Raw genomic sequence first — 15,707 nt, forward strand, 5'->3', positions numbered from 1 at the left:
CCACTTGAAAACTAACCAGCTCTCTCGGGCCTCAATTCCTTCTAGAACTCTAGCGCATGGGATTCTTCTGAGGAGGTCTCTGAAGAGGCTAAAGTTGGCCCTCCTGAAGTCCATCGTCGCAAGGCTACTTACAGCCCTTCCTCCTCCTCATTGGATCTTGAACTCCAACAACTCATGGTCACTGCAGCCGAGGCTGCCCCCCACCTTCACATCTCCTACAAGTCCCTCTCTATTTGATAGCACGAGGTCCAGTAGCCCACCTCTCCTCGTTGGCTCCTCCACAACCTGCGTCAAAAAGTTATCGTTGACGCTCTGCAGGAACCTCCAGGACTGTTTGTGCCTGGCTGTGTTGTCCTTCCAGTTGATGTCAGGGTAGTTGAAGTCCCCCATGAGAACCAGGGCCTGTGTCGCCCAATCACCAGGCATGAGTGCAAGGATGTGCAAGGATGAGGTGAAGCCAAAGAGCTGGTCCACAGACCTGGGTGAAAGAACAGATCCACAGGGTGCATGGCAAGAGGTGGGCATGGCTGCAGCATAGTTCATTTGGGCGCCAAGGACAAAGAGCCTGCGCTTATTTTCATGTCCTAAGAGAAGAAGTGGTCACCCCTGAGGTTTTTCCAGCCCTTGAAAGATTCAAGACTAGCTGAGGTTTCTCGAAACCAGACATATGCATTATCTGAGTTAATCTTGAGCTCAGAGGGGATCCAAAACCCTTAGTATTCACATGATGTAGTAGAATCCGTTCATTCATGTTCAGCATAATCTCTCTTTCAGGATTTGAAGGCACTAACTGTGAAGTTAACACGGATGAGTGTGCCTCCCATCCGTGCCAGCATCAGGGGCTTTGTGTGGATGGGGTTAACCACTACAGGTAAGGAAAATGCTTATGAACAGCAGGTTCAAAGTATCACCAGTCGGTACAGGGGGATACAGGGGTATTTATCATTTAGCTAGTTTTGTGGACCTTAGTCTCTATTGTCTTTGCAGGTCTTTAGTACTGTAATGAATCCTATGTATTTATTTATATTTTTCTGTGATGGATTTGACTCATTACTCTGCTACTATATTCAAAGTCTTGCTACGGCTCACCGTATAGGTGAACAGGAGAATTTGTTGTCAGGATACTTAAAAACTTCACAGTCTAATCAAAATATAATAGGCAGTTGTTATTAGTGCCATTAAAGTAACATTAATACTCATAGTCAAAATTAATGCAAAACAGTTAAAAATGTTACACAAGAAAACTTAAAATTATCTACCCTCGCCCTCTGGCGTTATGATCGCTCTCCCAAAGCCTGTCTAGCTCCTGGGATCAGTGGTTTTAGTCTTCTTGGAAAGAACAAGGGTGGCAATAGGAGTGGAGTCCTGACACGTCACCAGCATCTAGAGGTCCTCACCTGGAGTAGTGCCGTGTTTGTGGTGGGATGCTTGGGCCTACTTGGATTATTTTCTTACACCAACCCACTACCCTCCTGGGTTGCCAGCTGGAGGCTGTCAGGGGCAGTGTGAGAGCAGGCGCTGCGCACCCTGTGCACACAAAAGGCTGTTGTTTGCCAGGCAGTGACTGTGGGGAGAAAAGGCTAATGTATAGCATTTTCTAATGACTAGAAGAAATTCAATCATTTCTGCTATCACCCTTCAAAATCCACCTCTTTTTTTTTTCTTTTTAAGATAAAACTAAAAAGTAAAAAATTACAACTTTCTTTCCTAGATGCACCTGCCAGCATGGCTTTACTGGAGCACTATGTGAAGTGGAGATAAATGAATGTTCATCAAGACCATGCAAAAATAATGGAACTTGCCTAGATCTCATAAACAGGTAAGTTAGTTACTACAACTAAATGGAAAAAAAAAATCAGGTTTCTTCAGTTACAAAGCCTACTCACTGCTTGGAGGTTTGGATGAGGCCTACAGCATATGACAAGGGTCCTGTGTTAAGACCAGGTAGGCAAAAACTACTGATAGAGGGATTAGCTTCTTTTGTGCTCCAGGAGGAAAATAAAAGAAAAACTGGCTTAGGCATACTTGTTGTTTTCCACCTTTTTGGCTTCAAACAATTACCTTTTCTAATGTAAATGTTTAATAAATTATAAATTGTAAACAAGGGAAAATGCTGCATTTCGTGTTTGTATCCACAGCATTCTGCAGTCATTTAGAGACTTGTGTCAGAAGAACTTAAGCCCTTATGTCGTTCCCCATAGTTTCAGATGTATTTTTTGCGTATAGTTCTCTTACCTATTCAGAAAAAGAGTAAATCACTCTGTTTACTTCAGAGACATGGAAATGAGGAAACTCTGTCAGTTATTTTAACATGGCTGGTGATTAGGGGATCACATCTTGACACCAGAACATATGGATTGCTTTACAATGTTGAAATCAAACATATTGTTTATTTTTGTTGATTTATCTGGTTTTTCCTTTCTTAAAGATTCCTCTGCAATTGTGCACATGGATACTATGGGTCTCTCTGTGAAATGGATGTAAATGAGTGTGAAACTTTGCCTTGCTTGCATGGAGGAAGCTGCATCAACAGATTAGGAGGATATCAGTGTTCCTGCCCCCCTGGATTCACAGGTAGAGTTTGTCCTCTGCCACAGTGAAGAAGGATATTTCACAGATATTACATAGTTTTAATTTCATTCTTATGGGCTCAAATCCAGGAAGAGTATGGGAGATCATCTTCTTGTTGGAGAAGAAATCAATATTAATTGAAACAGAATTTGATCCAGTTCTTGCCAAATACTTCAAGACTTTGTTTACATTCAAGCCACTTGATTTATGGGTTCTTTAGTCACGCAGATATTAAACTGAAACACATGAAAAGTTATATAGTGTAGGGAAAATGATTGTTTTCTGAGTTCACCCAAGATAATAACACTGTAGAGAGAGTAAATGTTACCAGCATGATAGGATACTGCCCTCACTTTTGAATTTGTGCATAATTGTAATGACACCTTGTCTTCACTGACGTGTTGAACTGAAGTTGTTTCCTTTAGTGTTAATCTTTACATTTACATTATGGAACAAGTGACAAAATATTTAATGGACAGAGATGTACTGACGTTTCTTGAAAATCTTCTCTAAGTATACTTGAGTGGCCTGCAGGTAGCAGAGGAAACAAGACATACTTAATATTTTGATATACTGAACTTAAATAACCTGAATATACATAGGGTCATGTGACTCATATGACTGTGTTCAAAAATCTTTATATTTGTCTGCCTCAAGTTGCATCATTTCAGCATACTTCTTGAGTAAAATAATTTATTCTACTCATCCTAGCCTTTGATGAGGATCAGATAATTTTGTAAGATTAGAAAGGACTCAGCTGGCATCCACTGAAGTGAGAAAAATGTAATTTCTCTCTGGAGCGAAGAACAAGTATTTCTCAGAGAATATCTGTGTAACTGTGTATCCTTCTTCCATTTACTGACAAACAGCTTCTGCAAAAAATTCCTTTTTTGAATTTCACCAAAATTTAGAAAAATTGTGCATAATTCTCTTGCCTAAAAATAAAAAACTAAAAAATTCAGCTCTTTAGAAAAGGCTGTGTTCTGTGTTCTTGGGTGTCATAGAAACTTAGATGCCTAAGATAGCAGTGCTAAGATAGTTACAGTTTGACAGTAGACTTTAAAACCACTGACTTCATCTTTATATATATTATATATATATTTCTGTAAGAATTCCCAGTTACGGTCATAGAAACCAAGTTGCCTATACTGAAAGGATTATGAGACTGCAGGTTTAATCTGAAAAGGAACAAGCAACTGGCAGGTGCTTTTGCTCCATGATATTCAAGGTTGACTAAATAGTTTTAACAATAGTTCTTCCTAAACTGCTTTACCAATGAGGATAGTTTTTCTCAGCTATGATATTTGTTTCGTGTTACATGTAGCTATTGACTGTTAACAAATTATTTACTCTGTAGTACTTTCACAAGGATACTTGTTTTTTCTGTAGTTAGCTACTTAGTAACAAGGGTATCACCTGGGTGATTAGGGGATCACTAGGTGATACCCGGGTGACTGTCAAACACTGAAGCATTCTCTCAAAAAGTGATGATAGACTGAAGATCACTTAATTATAACCAATACTTTTCCCCCTGAAGTGTATCTATTTCAACTGTGCAACATAGCAATTAGACTAATTTTAAAGGAAGAATTAATCCACCACACAGTGATGGCGTTATTAGTTGTTTCCAGAAATGTAATGTGAACTAAGAGATTCTAAGAAGATGCATGGCTCTATCATCTGCAGCATCTTCCATTTCTTCTTGAGAGCAAGCATAAACTTGATGAGACTTGAGGTGTTAGGTGACCCAGAGTGAGTGAAAGAAGTTTCATTTTCCAGGTAAGGTCTTATCAGAGTAACACTTAGCTCTTCTGCTTGATGAAAGAAGTTTCAGTTAAATGGGCTTCTGCAATCCCTTCTGTTGTGAGAATTCCACATCAGTGTGGCATACTGTAGGAAGAGTGTACTAGTGGTTCAAGACTCTGAGCACATTTTTCTTTACTCATTTTACCATCTATCTTGTTTTCTAATTTTACAGCTGAGTAATACCTGAAGAACTATGCAGTACTAGCAAACAGATTTCTGTTTAAAACTAGTACCTAAAATCAAAAATATGTTTCCTGAGCCATTGTATGTAATGCAAGCGTATTACTTGTAATTGGAGGTAATACTTGCTCACTATCGAAATTCTAATTTTTATAAAGAAGCTGTTTTGTTTGTGTGCGTGTACATGATTTTATTAGCCAAATCACCTTATTCCTTAGGAATTAGATAATATTCCATTTACAGAAAAAAAAAACACAGAGAGATCATTAATATTGAGAAAGACAATGGTAGAGCATCTCACTGTACACAGCATATGGCCTCTTATTAGTAATAATAATAATAACATGTTATGGGGCTGCACAGTTACATCATACAACTGATTGCTTTGTGCTGTTTCTCAGAACTCATTTAAGCCAGGAAATTGCAATTATGAGGAAGCCAAACAAGGTTATATTATTGCCTAGATGCTTTGCTATTTAAAAATAGTATTGGACAAAATTGCCGTTAAATCTAATTTCTGAATAGTAATGAACCATTCTTCTTCCTTCAGTGTGTATGCATGCAGATAAATGCAATTGTATAATATCTATTAATGCAACTCTCATAGTTTTCAGGAAAAAAATTTAGATAACACTATGTCAGTTATTCCTTTGATAAACTGATAAATTTATTTTATTCTTGAGTTTTTACTGTGAGCAGTTGCTTCCATTTAGTTTTATTTTAGATTATTTGAGACACTTTTTGGAAAGTGTTTCGTCAGTTGAGTACAAAGTATTCCCACTCTTTACAATGAAACTGATACTCCAAGAAAAAAACAGCAAAAAAGCCCCTTACCTTTTCAGTGTCCCTGTGAACAACAGGAACATGTGAAGAGTATGTTTCCCTGACAAACATACAACATTGTAAAGCAGTTGACTGACAGTTGACATTTTGAAAATTTTCATTGTTAACAATTGCAACACAATTTTTCCAATTCTTTCTATCTGATGGTGCCATTTTATTGGCTTTATGTAGAAAAGATAGCTGTTCAGTTTCTGAGGCTACCATGCTATTGAATTTTAGGTAATGAGGAAAAGCACTCTAAGCCTGCTAAATATTGGTATTTTTGTGCTTTTGAATTTATAAAAGTGTAATCAATCAGGGTGATTGTACTCTTGTATTAAAAGTGTATTTCTGCTGTCACCTGCAGTAATTTTTTGAATTTAGAAACAGCTTTTGATAAAAAAGGAGGAAATGAGGAAGTTCATGTAAAACATTTGGGTTGATTTAAATACTGATTTGAGTTTCAAAAATGTTTTGAATTCATTTTATAGAGAAAGCAATGTTTGTTGGTTATAATTTCTAAAATATTAGAGATGTAACAATTTGAATGGAAACTGGAAACAAATTGCAGTACCTTAAATGGATTAGGCAATTATTTACAATTCAAATACTTACTTATAGAAAGTTATTTATTAAAACATTATACATTATTAGACCTTTGATTTTTTTAATTTATCATGTAATTTACTGTTTTAGAGAAAGCAGTCTTGTAAAGATTCTCTAAAACTTTGACATCTAATGTACATCTTAATACAAGGCATTTTTTCCTGAATTTATCTTAATTTGGATTTATTTTATATTGTTCATCATTTTGTATTTTATTTTAAATATTACTTTAAGCATATATATTTAACTAAAATAATTTATTGCCTACAGAAATATTTATTTTCCTCAACGCTGCTAAGATAGAATCTAATTGCTCTCTTGCAGCTCATGTAGTGAACGAATAGCTGTGATTGCACAGTTCAAATGAGAGGTGCACCATAATCAGATGTAAACTTTCATCAGGATTTAATTGACACCAACAGTGGTCTTTCTAAACGCTAGAGAGCATCCTGATCAAAGTGCTCGCTTTACAAAATGGAACCCTGGGTGTTCAAGAAACTCTTTTTTCTTGGTCCAAAATGATAAATAAAGTAACTTTAAAACAGTACTGTATGGAAGGGATGAGGAAAATGACATCTGGATAATATACAATAATCAAAAATTCTTTTTCAGAAGTGCACAAATTATTATTTCACTTCCTGTCCTTTGATTTTTTGGCAAAATACCTTCTAGGGATGGCTTTAAACCTTCTCCTGAAGTAGCCTCTTGGATGCGCTTTGTCGCTGTCTGCCATCAAATTGTCTGGCAAGGACGTATCGAAGCTGCAGCTGACCCAGTGACATGAACTTTCCAGCTCCATCTTAGCCTCTCTCTTGCTTTATTTTGTGCTCTAGTTCCACAGGATACTCCTGATATGCCCAGCATAGAATTATTCCAGCTCTCATAATTGTTACTATTCTCTTGTTTCTGCTCTTTAGCCAAGAACATATGCAGAATATACTTCATCCGTGTTGCCCAAGAGTCTTTGTAAACAGACTACACTGTTCCTCCTTGATCCATGAAGTTAGCATCCCAAAGCTACGAAATATTTCTTTAAAATAATGTGACCATTCCCTCCAAGCACACACAGGGATTATTCATTTTCTCCAGCTGTTGCAACAATAGCTGTTTCTCATTTTATAGCAAAGCCATTTTTAACATCATTTTCCAGACATATGTTGAAACATAAGTAGCAGGCATCAGTTTTGGAGTAAGGTATCTGAGTAGGTGTCAAAAGTGTATTTTCCATCTAAGGTAACCTAATCAGTGGAGGTAGAGTCTGTACAGTCAGTGAATCCTGGCTGTCGAGATTTAGTTGCCTGTGTACAGTGCTTGTTTACAATCCTCAGTGTATCCCACTCAGTCCCTAGCTGACCCTCCAAAAGGTCTGGTTTTCTTCAATAGTGCTGGGGTTAGAAGTTACCTTGAATGCCTGCAGGCTTCTCAGATGACACTCTGAGCCAACTTTAGGTAACTAAATCCTTCCCCTAATGCCCTTCTTGGTGTGGATTTGGCCCAGTCTCCAGGTTCTCTTCATTGTTCTTCTTAGACCTCTGCTGACTATATTGGAAACTTAGGCACCTCGTTCACATGAAGCATTAGAAACCTTAAGTTAGGTACCTTCACGTGAAGCTAAAAATCAAACTTCAAGTGTTTCAGTCTGTCTGTTGAACTCTTTTCTTCTGTCTCTGAGATGCCAGTTGAGTATTTCTCCCTTGCTGGGCTTCCACCCTTCTGAGATTATCTGGATGGACTGTCTTTGAGTATTCAAGATTTGATTTTCACCTTTCATTTATACAGACAGGAGTAGGAAAACACTATTTTATAACCTTAAAATATAATTTTCCTACCAGTGGCATTAAGGCAAATCTAATTATGCATCTCTGCTGGCTTTCTAACTATTTTCTTCCTAATTGTCTCAAAGCTTCCTTTAGACTTCATTAGATATCCTGATTTGAATTTTAGTTATCTGGAAAACAAAGGGTGTCCTTGGGCCACCTGCTCTAGAGGGACAAATGCCACAAATCTCACAAAAGATTACTAATGCACTTCTTTTGTTACGATACTCTCTATTGTCATTTTTATTTTCTTCAGTAGTCATTACAATAATGACATTTAAGTTGGTGTTAATAGGATATTTGACCTGAGATGCAGTTGATACCTCTAAAAACACAGTCCTAAATCATTAAGTTGCACTTAGTTCACTTTCTGTATCTCTGTCATTTTAGATATCTGCCTGACTGTCAGTAACTTTATGTGAAAATTGCTATGTTCTATTTTTCATTTGTGACAGGGGAGCTTGTTTTAGTTCAAATGTGATTTCTTTCTTTGTTAAAAGTGTTTATATATTCAGTACATCAGTTAGTGTACTGAGTCCAATAATTAGGATATTCACAGAGCTATAGGTAAGAAACATTGTCTGCCACTGTGGACTTTTTATTGTTGCTTTCGGTTTCATGGGTCAAAGAGTAAAATGAGTCTGCAACAGGCTAACCTGGGGAGGGGGGAAAGTGGAGGATAGATATGAACTGAGTAGCTGAAGTATCTATAAGAAGTGACAAAATAAAATCAAAGATTCGGCCTATCTGAGAGTCAGAATTGTACCATTCATCTCTTGATTCATAGAACAGTGTCATGATCTTGAAAAGAATGTAAACGCTAACCCCTGAAAAGATCGCATGTTCCTCCACCATTTTCTAATGTCTAAGATGCAGGAGGCTCTAAAAGACAATACCTAAGATTATGCTTCCTTACTCTTTCAGAGTATGAATGAATAAATTTCATTCAGACTATGCACAGCCATTATATTCTCTTCAAGAAAGAAGTTTCTTTTGTAGACTGGTGAATTAATCGCACTTATATTCATCTTCTGTTTAAGATAAATTATTCAGTATCAATCTTTGTAGAACATATAAGGTAGCAAAGAGCAATCATACTTTTTTGTTAAGAATTACATCTGAAAATGTCTGAAATACATTTCAGACATTCCTTCTTCCTTCCTTCTATCTTGGATCATAATTGATGTCATCTTGTCTCTGTCACCAGACAAAATCCTAAATTTTAGTCTTTATTTTTACCTTAGAATTATCTGCAAATGATGCATTTATAATTCTGCCATTATGAATTTTAGATGACTTTCAGCATATACGTTGGCATTTAACTAAATGACCAAATCGTATTCCTTTAAGTTACTGAAGCCTCAAAAGTACTTCTAAATCTGGAAAGCATTGTCATTTTTGTTTCTGTTAAATTAATGGACAGAGGCTTGAACAGACAGGTTATCAGTCCAGTTTCCCACTCTTTCTTTCTAACTGTAAGTGACAGAGACTACATTAACATCTATTTCTAAAATGTCTGCATATTGCTGAGCAGCATATTTTAACTTATGATACTGTCTCTTAAATTAAAGAATAATAAACGTGTTGTTTAAATAATACCAGGCACTCTTGAAACTCATCTCTTCTTTCTGTAGCTATGCCGTAGCCATGTAAGTGAATTAACAAAGATTGAAACCGAGTTTTGCCATGTGATCTTTGAATAAAATTGAAAATAATTGTAATTGTGTGCTGAATTCTGAGAGCACTTCTTTGCTGTAGTATTTCTGAAATACTGATCTCAAGATTCTGTTATAGATGCAGATTATGTTGCTGTTTCAGTGTTCTCTGTAGCTGAAAAGAGAAAGCACACAGGAAAACCTAGAATTTAAAGATTATTTTTGGACATGCTGCATTTTCGAAGGAAAAAAATACTGATTTGTTAGTATTTATGTTGCAAGACAGAGGTCTGCAAAAGTATTATTGGTGTTTAACTACAAAGGTGCTTAAGAGTAATGTAATGGAGTAGGTTGCCGGTCAGCCTCACCTCCATCCCTGAAAAGGTTATGGAGCAGCTCATCCTAGAGACCATCTCTAGGTATGTCAAGAAAAAGAAGGTGATCAGGAGTAGTCAGCATGGATTCATCAAGGGAAAGTCGTGTTTGACCAACCTGATAGCCTTATATGATGAGGTGACTGGCTGAATGGATGATGGGAGAGCCATGGATTTGTCTACCTTGACTTCAGCAAGGCTTTAGACACAATCTCCCATAACATCCTCATAGGAAAGCTCAAATTGTGCGGGCTGGATGAGTGGCCAGTGAGGTGGATTGAGGACTGGCTGGATGGCAGAGTCCAGAAGGTGGTGATAAATGGGGCCGAGTCTGGTTGCAGGCCTGTAGCCAGTGGTGTCCCACAGGGATCGGTGCTGTTTAACTTGTTCATCGATGACTTGGACAAGGGCACAGAGTGCACCCTCAGCAAGTTTGTGAATGATACCAACCTGGGAGGAGTGGTCGATGCACCCTAGGGCTGTGCAGCCGTTCAGAGAGACCTAGACAGGCTGGAGAGTTGGGCAGAGAGGAATCTCCTGAGGTTCAACAAGGACAAGTGCAAGGTCCTGCACCTGGGGAGGAATAACCCCAGGCACCAGGACAGACGGCAGGGGAGACCTCCTGGAAAGCAGCTCCGCAGAGAGCGATTTGGGAGTCCTGGTTGACAACAAGTTAACCATGAGTCAGCAATGTGCCCTTGTGGCCAGGAAGGCCAATGGGATCCTGAGGTGCTTTAAGAATGTCTCCAACAGGTGGAAGGAGGGGATCCTGCCCCTCGGCTCAGCTCTGGTGAGGCCGTACCTCAAGTATTGTGTGCAGTTCTGGGCTCCTCAGTACAAAAGGGATGTGAAGCTTCTGGAGACGGTCCAGCATAGAGCCACGGAGATGATTTTAAGGGACTGGAGCATCTATCTTGGGAGGAAAGACTTAAGTGAGCTGGGCCTGTTTAGACTGGAAAAGAGAAGACTGAGAGGAGATTTGATCAACATGTACAAATATCTGAGGGTTGGTTGTAGGGAGGATGGGGCCAAACTCTTCTCCGTGGTGGCTGGTGACAGGACAAGGGGTAATGGGTGCAAGTTGAAACACAGGAAGCTCCATCTCCATATGAGGAAGAACTTATTTCCTGTGAGGGTGACAGAGCCCTGGAACAGACTGCCCAGAGAGGTTGTGGAGTCTCCTTCTCTGGAGATATTCCAAACCCACCTGGATGCCACCCTGTGCCACGTGATCTAGGTGTCCCTGCTGGAGCAGGGGGGTTGGACTAGGTGATCTCTAGAGGTCCCTTCCCACCTCAACCATTCTGTGAATCTGTGATTCTATGAGTCTCTGGGTTAACTGGTGAGTAACTTCTGTGAGTAACTGGTTAGTTAGCTACAAATTTGCCTGAACTCTTTCATGCTCAGTCTGATCGTTCTCATTCGCTGCCTCCCATCTATATTCCTCAGACTATCTGCGGAAAGTCTGGCCTGACCTAGACAAATAGCTGAGAAAAAAGAGTGGCTAAAATTCTACGTAGAAGTAGCTGCTTTTATTCGGCATGACAGTTGTTACTTCTTACTGTTTTTACTTTGGTGGCACCTAAGAGTCTTAGACAAAGCAATGTAAAACTGAAGGGAATCTCTTGAGTCACTGAATCTATTCCTGTTTTATGTAAATGATCAGCTTTTCATTGTCTAGTGCCATAAATTTGAAGTATTTGGAACATATGAACTCTTGAATTTGTACTGCAGATGTATAAAAAATAATCAATTTAAGCATATTTTTCTACATAGTCAGCCGATCTTTTGAGTAGAAGAACCATACTTAAGAACCATACTTAAATAGTCAGCTTGTAGCATGTCTTTTACATCCTGCCTATTTGTGCTAAGGGAACAACGGTGCGCCTGTCCAAACCCTTTTGGTCATCCTTCAATCTCAAAGGAATAACTGATGCAAAAAGGAAGACCAGTACATCTGGTTGGGACAGCAGCTCTGTTCACCAGCAACACTGCCGAGGGGCAAAAGGGGGCAGAGGGGAGCAGGTGAATTGAAAGGAAGTTCACAGTGGATCGTCGTTCACCTTCTGCTTCCTTAAAATTCCCAAACTCAGCTTTTAAGCATATGTACTTCTCTCTGACTTACCTGTTTTCAGATGGGTGAATTGATGGAGAATCAAATGATTCTCTTCTTGCCAAAGGAACAGTCAGTCTTGACATTCATATAGTGCTTTCACACTGAGCATGTTCCTTTTAGGAATTTGCGTACAAATTATTTTTGGAGTTGTTCATGAGATACCAGATGATATGCCTGTGCCTTGCAATGAAGCACTACAGTAAATGTAAATAACAGCTGGCTCTGCCTAGGCTGATATGTATATCTTGTACAGTACCTATCTGCAGAGAGGCAGAGAGGTGCTGAAAATGTAAAATGTGGCAAGGCCAAAAGTCAGAGCTCATGAATGTTCTTTGTTTAGTCAGACCTGATTCGAAGAGCACTTCAGGCACTACCATGTTTCTCGGAGTACATTTAATTTCAGTCACCCATACACAGTAAAAAGAATGTCCATGCCTTACTCAGTGGTCCATGAGAAACCCAGAAGTGACACTACTGTTTAATCTGTAGCTACCCAGGTCCTCTATTTCTGTTAACTTTTTGATAGTGTTATCCCAGATCTTGTGTTTGCAGCTTCAACATCAGAAGAAGATAGAAGAAGAAACATTTATTTTCTGCAGACCTTTTACACCAAAGGACATTTAACCCCCAATTAGAAAGTATTTGCAGGTTTAAAGCACTAAAGTTACCAGATAAGAATGCTATCTGTAAGAAAGGAACATCTCCATAGTGCATATAAAGTATCTGGCCCTTAAGGAGATGCAGTCAATAACTGCCTGGTTGTTTTGTGCAGGTCACACTCAGAATACGGTGCAACCCCTTTATGTTTGGCGACTCTCATTGTGTATACAGATAAAATCTGATGATGAGGAACTTGGATGACAATGCATTCCTCTTGTTTAGTGAAAAATAATTGTTTTGCATTACAGATCTGAGTCTTTAGGGAGTAAAATCTTTATCTTTTAGCAAAGAATATCTAAATGCGAAGTGGTTCTTCTTCATGTGCATTACTGTGTAATTTGAATATTTAGGATACCAGTTCTAAGGTGGTTTCGCCAATATGCTGTGTAGTTGATTACTGTTTATCTTCAAACAGAACCAGCTTCTCTTTCTGAAGTTCTAAGAGTCATCAAAAGAAGACTAGAAATAGCTCTGCTTATTATTTATGACTGCTGACAGATAGCAAAAAAATGATATTTAAGTAACATCAATGTAGAAGACACTGTGATGTAAATATTAAAAAAAAAAAACACTGTACATTTGCAGTCATGCGAGGGTCATGCAGTCATTTGCACCCTATGCCAGTGTGTACATCCATTCTCCATTGTGCACATCACTTAATGCTGTTTCATGGATTGGGGAAAGTAGCTGCTGCATTCTGATGGACTTTCATCTGGTTTTCCTGCACGGTGATACAATTCATTGATTGCAACAACATTAGTAAAGGGTTTTGAGTGACTTCTGAGTGAAGTGTTTGTTTTGCTCACATCACTACATATTGACCGGGGCAAACTCTCGAGTCTGATTCTTGCACATACCAGAAGCATCCTCCCTGAAGGCCTCTCTTTTGCTCTAGCTGTTCTATTTAATTTTAATTATTTATATTAAGTGGAAAAAAATCAATATGAGAGATTCTCACTATAAAATATCCAGTAAGTAAGCCACTGGTGTATTCTATCATCAAGCTATTTGAAACCTCCACATCAAGCAGATTCAGAAACATTCAAAAACATTCTTTTATGTTTTAGTGATGATAAAAAAAGGTAATGGCTTAGACTCAGGTAGCCGAAAGTGATTGGCATCCCGTACAGTGCAGTTCCACATTTCCAAAAAAGACTGCATGTTAAAAAAAAACAAAACAAAACAAAACTGCATCAGCGTGGTGTCTGCCTCAGTTTAATTAGTTTTTTACAGAGGCAGGGTAGTAAAGCCAGATACAATGCCATCCTAACATGGCCAAAGTGTTTTTGGCCTCCTAAAGTTTTTCCTTTGCTTAGGCATGCTAATACTGTATTGCATTAAGCTGTCTAGACATCTTTGCTTAGTTATCTACTTCCTAAAGTCATCAGTCGTCGTCAGTACCTAACTTCCCTTGTGGATTGCATGGAAAGCTTGGTTTCCCTCTCTGACGTGGATTCTGTTGAGGCTGCCAAGCTAAATACCTGAAATGCTAGTAGCTGGAATGCTACTGGCTTTCTACTGGGATAAGAACAAGCTACTACATAGCAGCTTTTGCATGGTGTTTGTGCATGGGCTCTTAGCTCTCAGCAAGTGCAAGATCGTTTGAATTAGCTTAATTGTAATACTGAGGCCTTTCTCTGAGGCCTGAGCTGATCTTCTGTAATTTAGTTCTATATCTGAGCCCAAATCTTCCCTATGCCTATGTTGTTTTTATTGGAAGGCTTTTCATGGGCCGAATGGTGCAAAATCTTTTGAGTTCATATTTTAGGTTACATCTTGACTCTAGAATGGGCAAAACCTCCAGATCATCCTCAGGCTTTCCTGCTATCCTGCTAAAGTAATTAATTTACTCCCAAACATACTGGGAATGATTATGGCCTAGTAATATGGGTTGGGGAAAAAAACACACACACTATATTCCTATTTTCACTTAGCTAACAGAAGACAAGCTGTTTGTCCAAGAGAGTTAAAGGTTAGATTAGGATGAAAATGTGGCTTTTTGCAGATGCATAGGTCAGCCTCATTGATAAAAGTTCTGAGCTGTTCTTCTAGTTATTGACTTCTGATATGAGTATTGGCACCATTCTTGTAATATCTGTTCTTCCTGCTACAAACCAAGTGACAGTCAAGTAATAATAGTAATATTAGTAATTAGAAATTCCCTTTCTCCATTAAACCATGTCTTACAAGAACAGAATCACTGTTAAACATTTTAGCCTAAATTTGGAGGTACTGCTGCGAAGTTCTGTGACCTGTTATGCTTCTGAGTTTTCACAGGATCACAGAGTGTATGAGGTTGGGAAAGACCACTGGAGGTCGTCTAGTTCAATTCGTTGATAAGACAGGCCCTGAACAGGCCCGATCTTTCAGCTTTTCCTCATATGAGAGATGCTTCAGACACATCAGGTGGCCTCACCAGGGCTGAGTGGAGGAGGACAATCACCTCCCTCGCCCTCCTGGCAACACTATTCCCAGTTCACCCCAGGATACTTTTGGCCTTCTTGGCCACAAGAGCACATTGCTGCCCCATGCCGATGTCCACCAGGATGTCAAGGTCCTTCTCTGCAGAGCTGCTTTCCGCCAAATCAGCTCCCAGCCTGTGCTGGTGCCTGGGGCTATTCCTACCTAGGTGTTGGACCCTGCACTTGCCCTTGTTGAACTTCCTGAGATTCCTCACTTCGCTTCGCATCTCTCCATCCTGTTGAGGACGCTCTGAATGGCAGCACAGCGCTCGGTGGTATCAGCCACTCCTCCCAGTTTTGTGAGGGAGCTTGGTGAGGGTGCGCTCTGTCCCTTCGTCCAGGTCAGTGAGGAGTGAGCTGAACAAGACTGGAGCCCCCACTGCTGGGGCACACCACCAGCTACAGGCCTCCAACTGGACTCTGTGCCACTGAGCACAACCCTCTGGGCTCTGCCATCCAGCTAGTTCTCAATCCACCCCAGTGTTCACTCATCTAACCCACACGGCTGGAGCTTTGCCTGTGAACATGTCATGAGGGGCAGTCTGAAAAGCCTCACTATGGTCAAGATGAACAACTACTAACTTGGTAGATGTCCACTGCTCTCCCAGCCAGTCATTCCAGTGTAGAAGGCTATCAGG

At 39.4% G+C, this 15,707-nt stretch overlaps 1 protein-coding gene across 1 annotated transcript in view; it reads left to right on the plus strand.

The window, feature by feature from the left end:
* The window catches only part of EYS (EGF-like photoreceptor maintenance factor), a 636,352-nt gene that overhangs the window by 213,185 nt on the left and 407,460 nt on the right, over nucleotides 1-15,707 (plus strand). Inside the window, exons 13-15 of the mRNA XM_088531218.1 lie at nucleotides 775-871; nucleotides 1,712-1,819; nucleotides 2,429-2,574. Of these exons, the coding sequence (XP_088387344.1) occupies nucleotides 775-871; nucleotides 1,712-1,819; nucleotides 2,429-2,574 (351 nt within the window). The remainder of the gene's footprint in view (nucleotides 1-774; nucleotides 872-1,711; nucleotides 1,820-2,428; nucleotides 2,575-15,707) is intronic.

Source organism: Tinamus guttatus, unplaced genomic scaffold (genome assembly GCF_059628265.1).
Source record: "Tinamus guttatus ecotype Peru unplaced genomic scaffold, ASM5962826v1 Tinamus_guttatus_pri_ptg000402l, whole genome shotgun sequence".
Lineage (NCBI taxonomy): Eukaryota > Metazoa > Chordata > Aves > Tinamiformes > Tinamidae > Tinamus > Tinamus guttatus.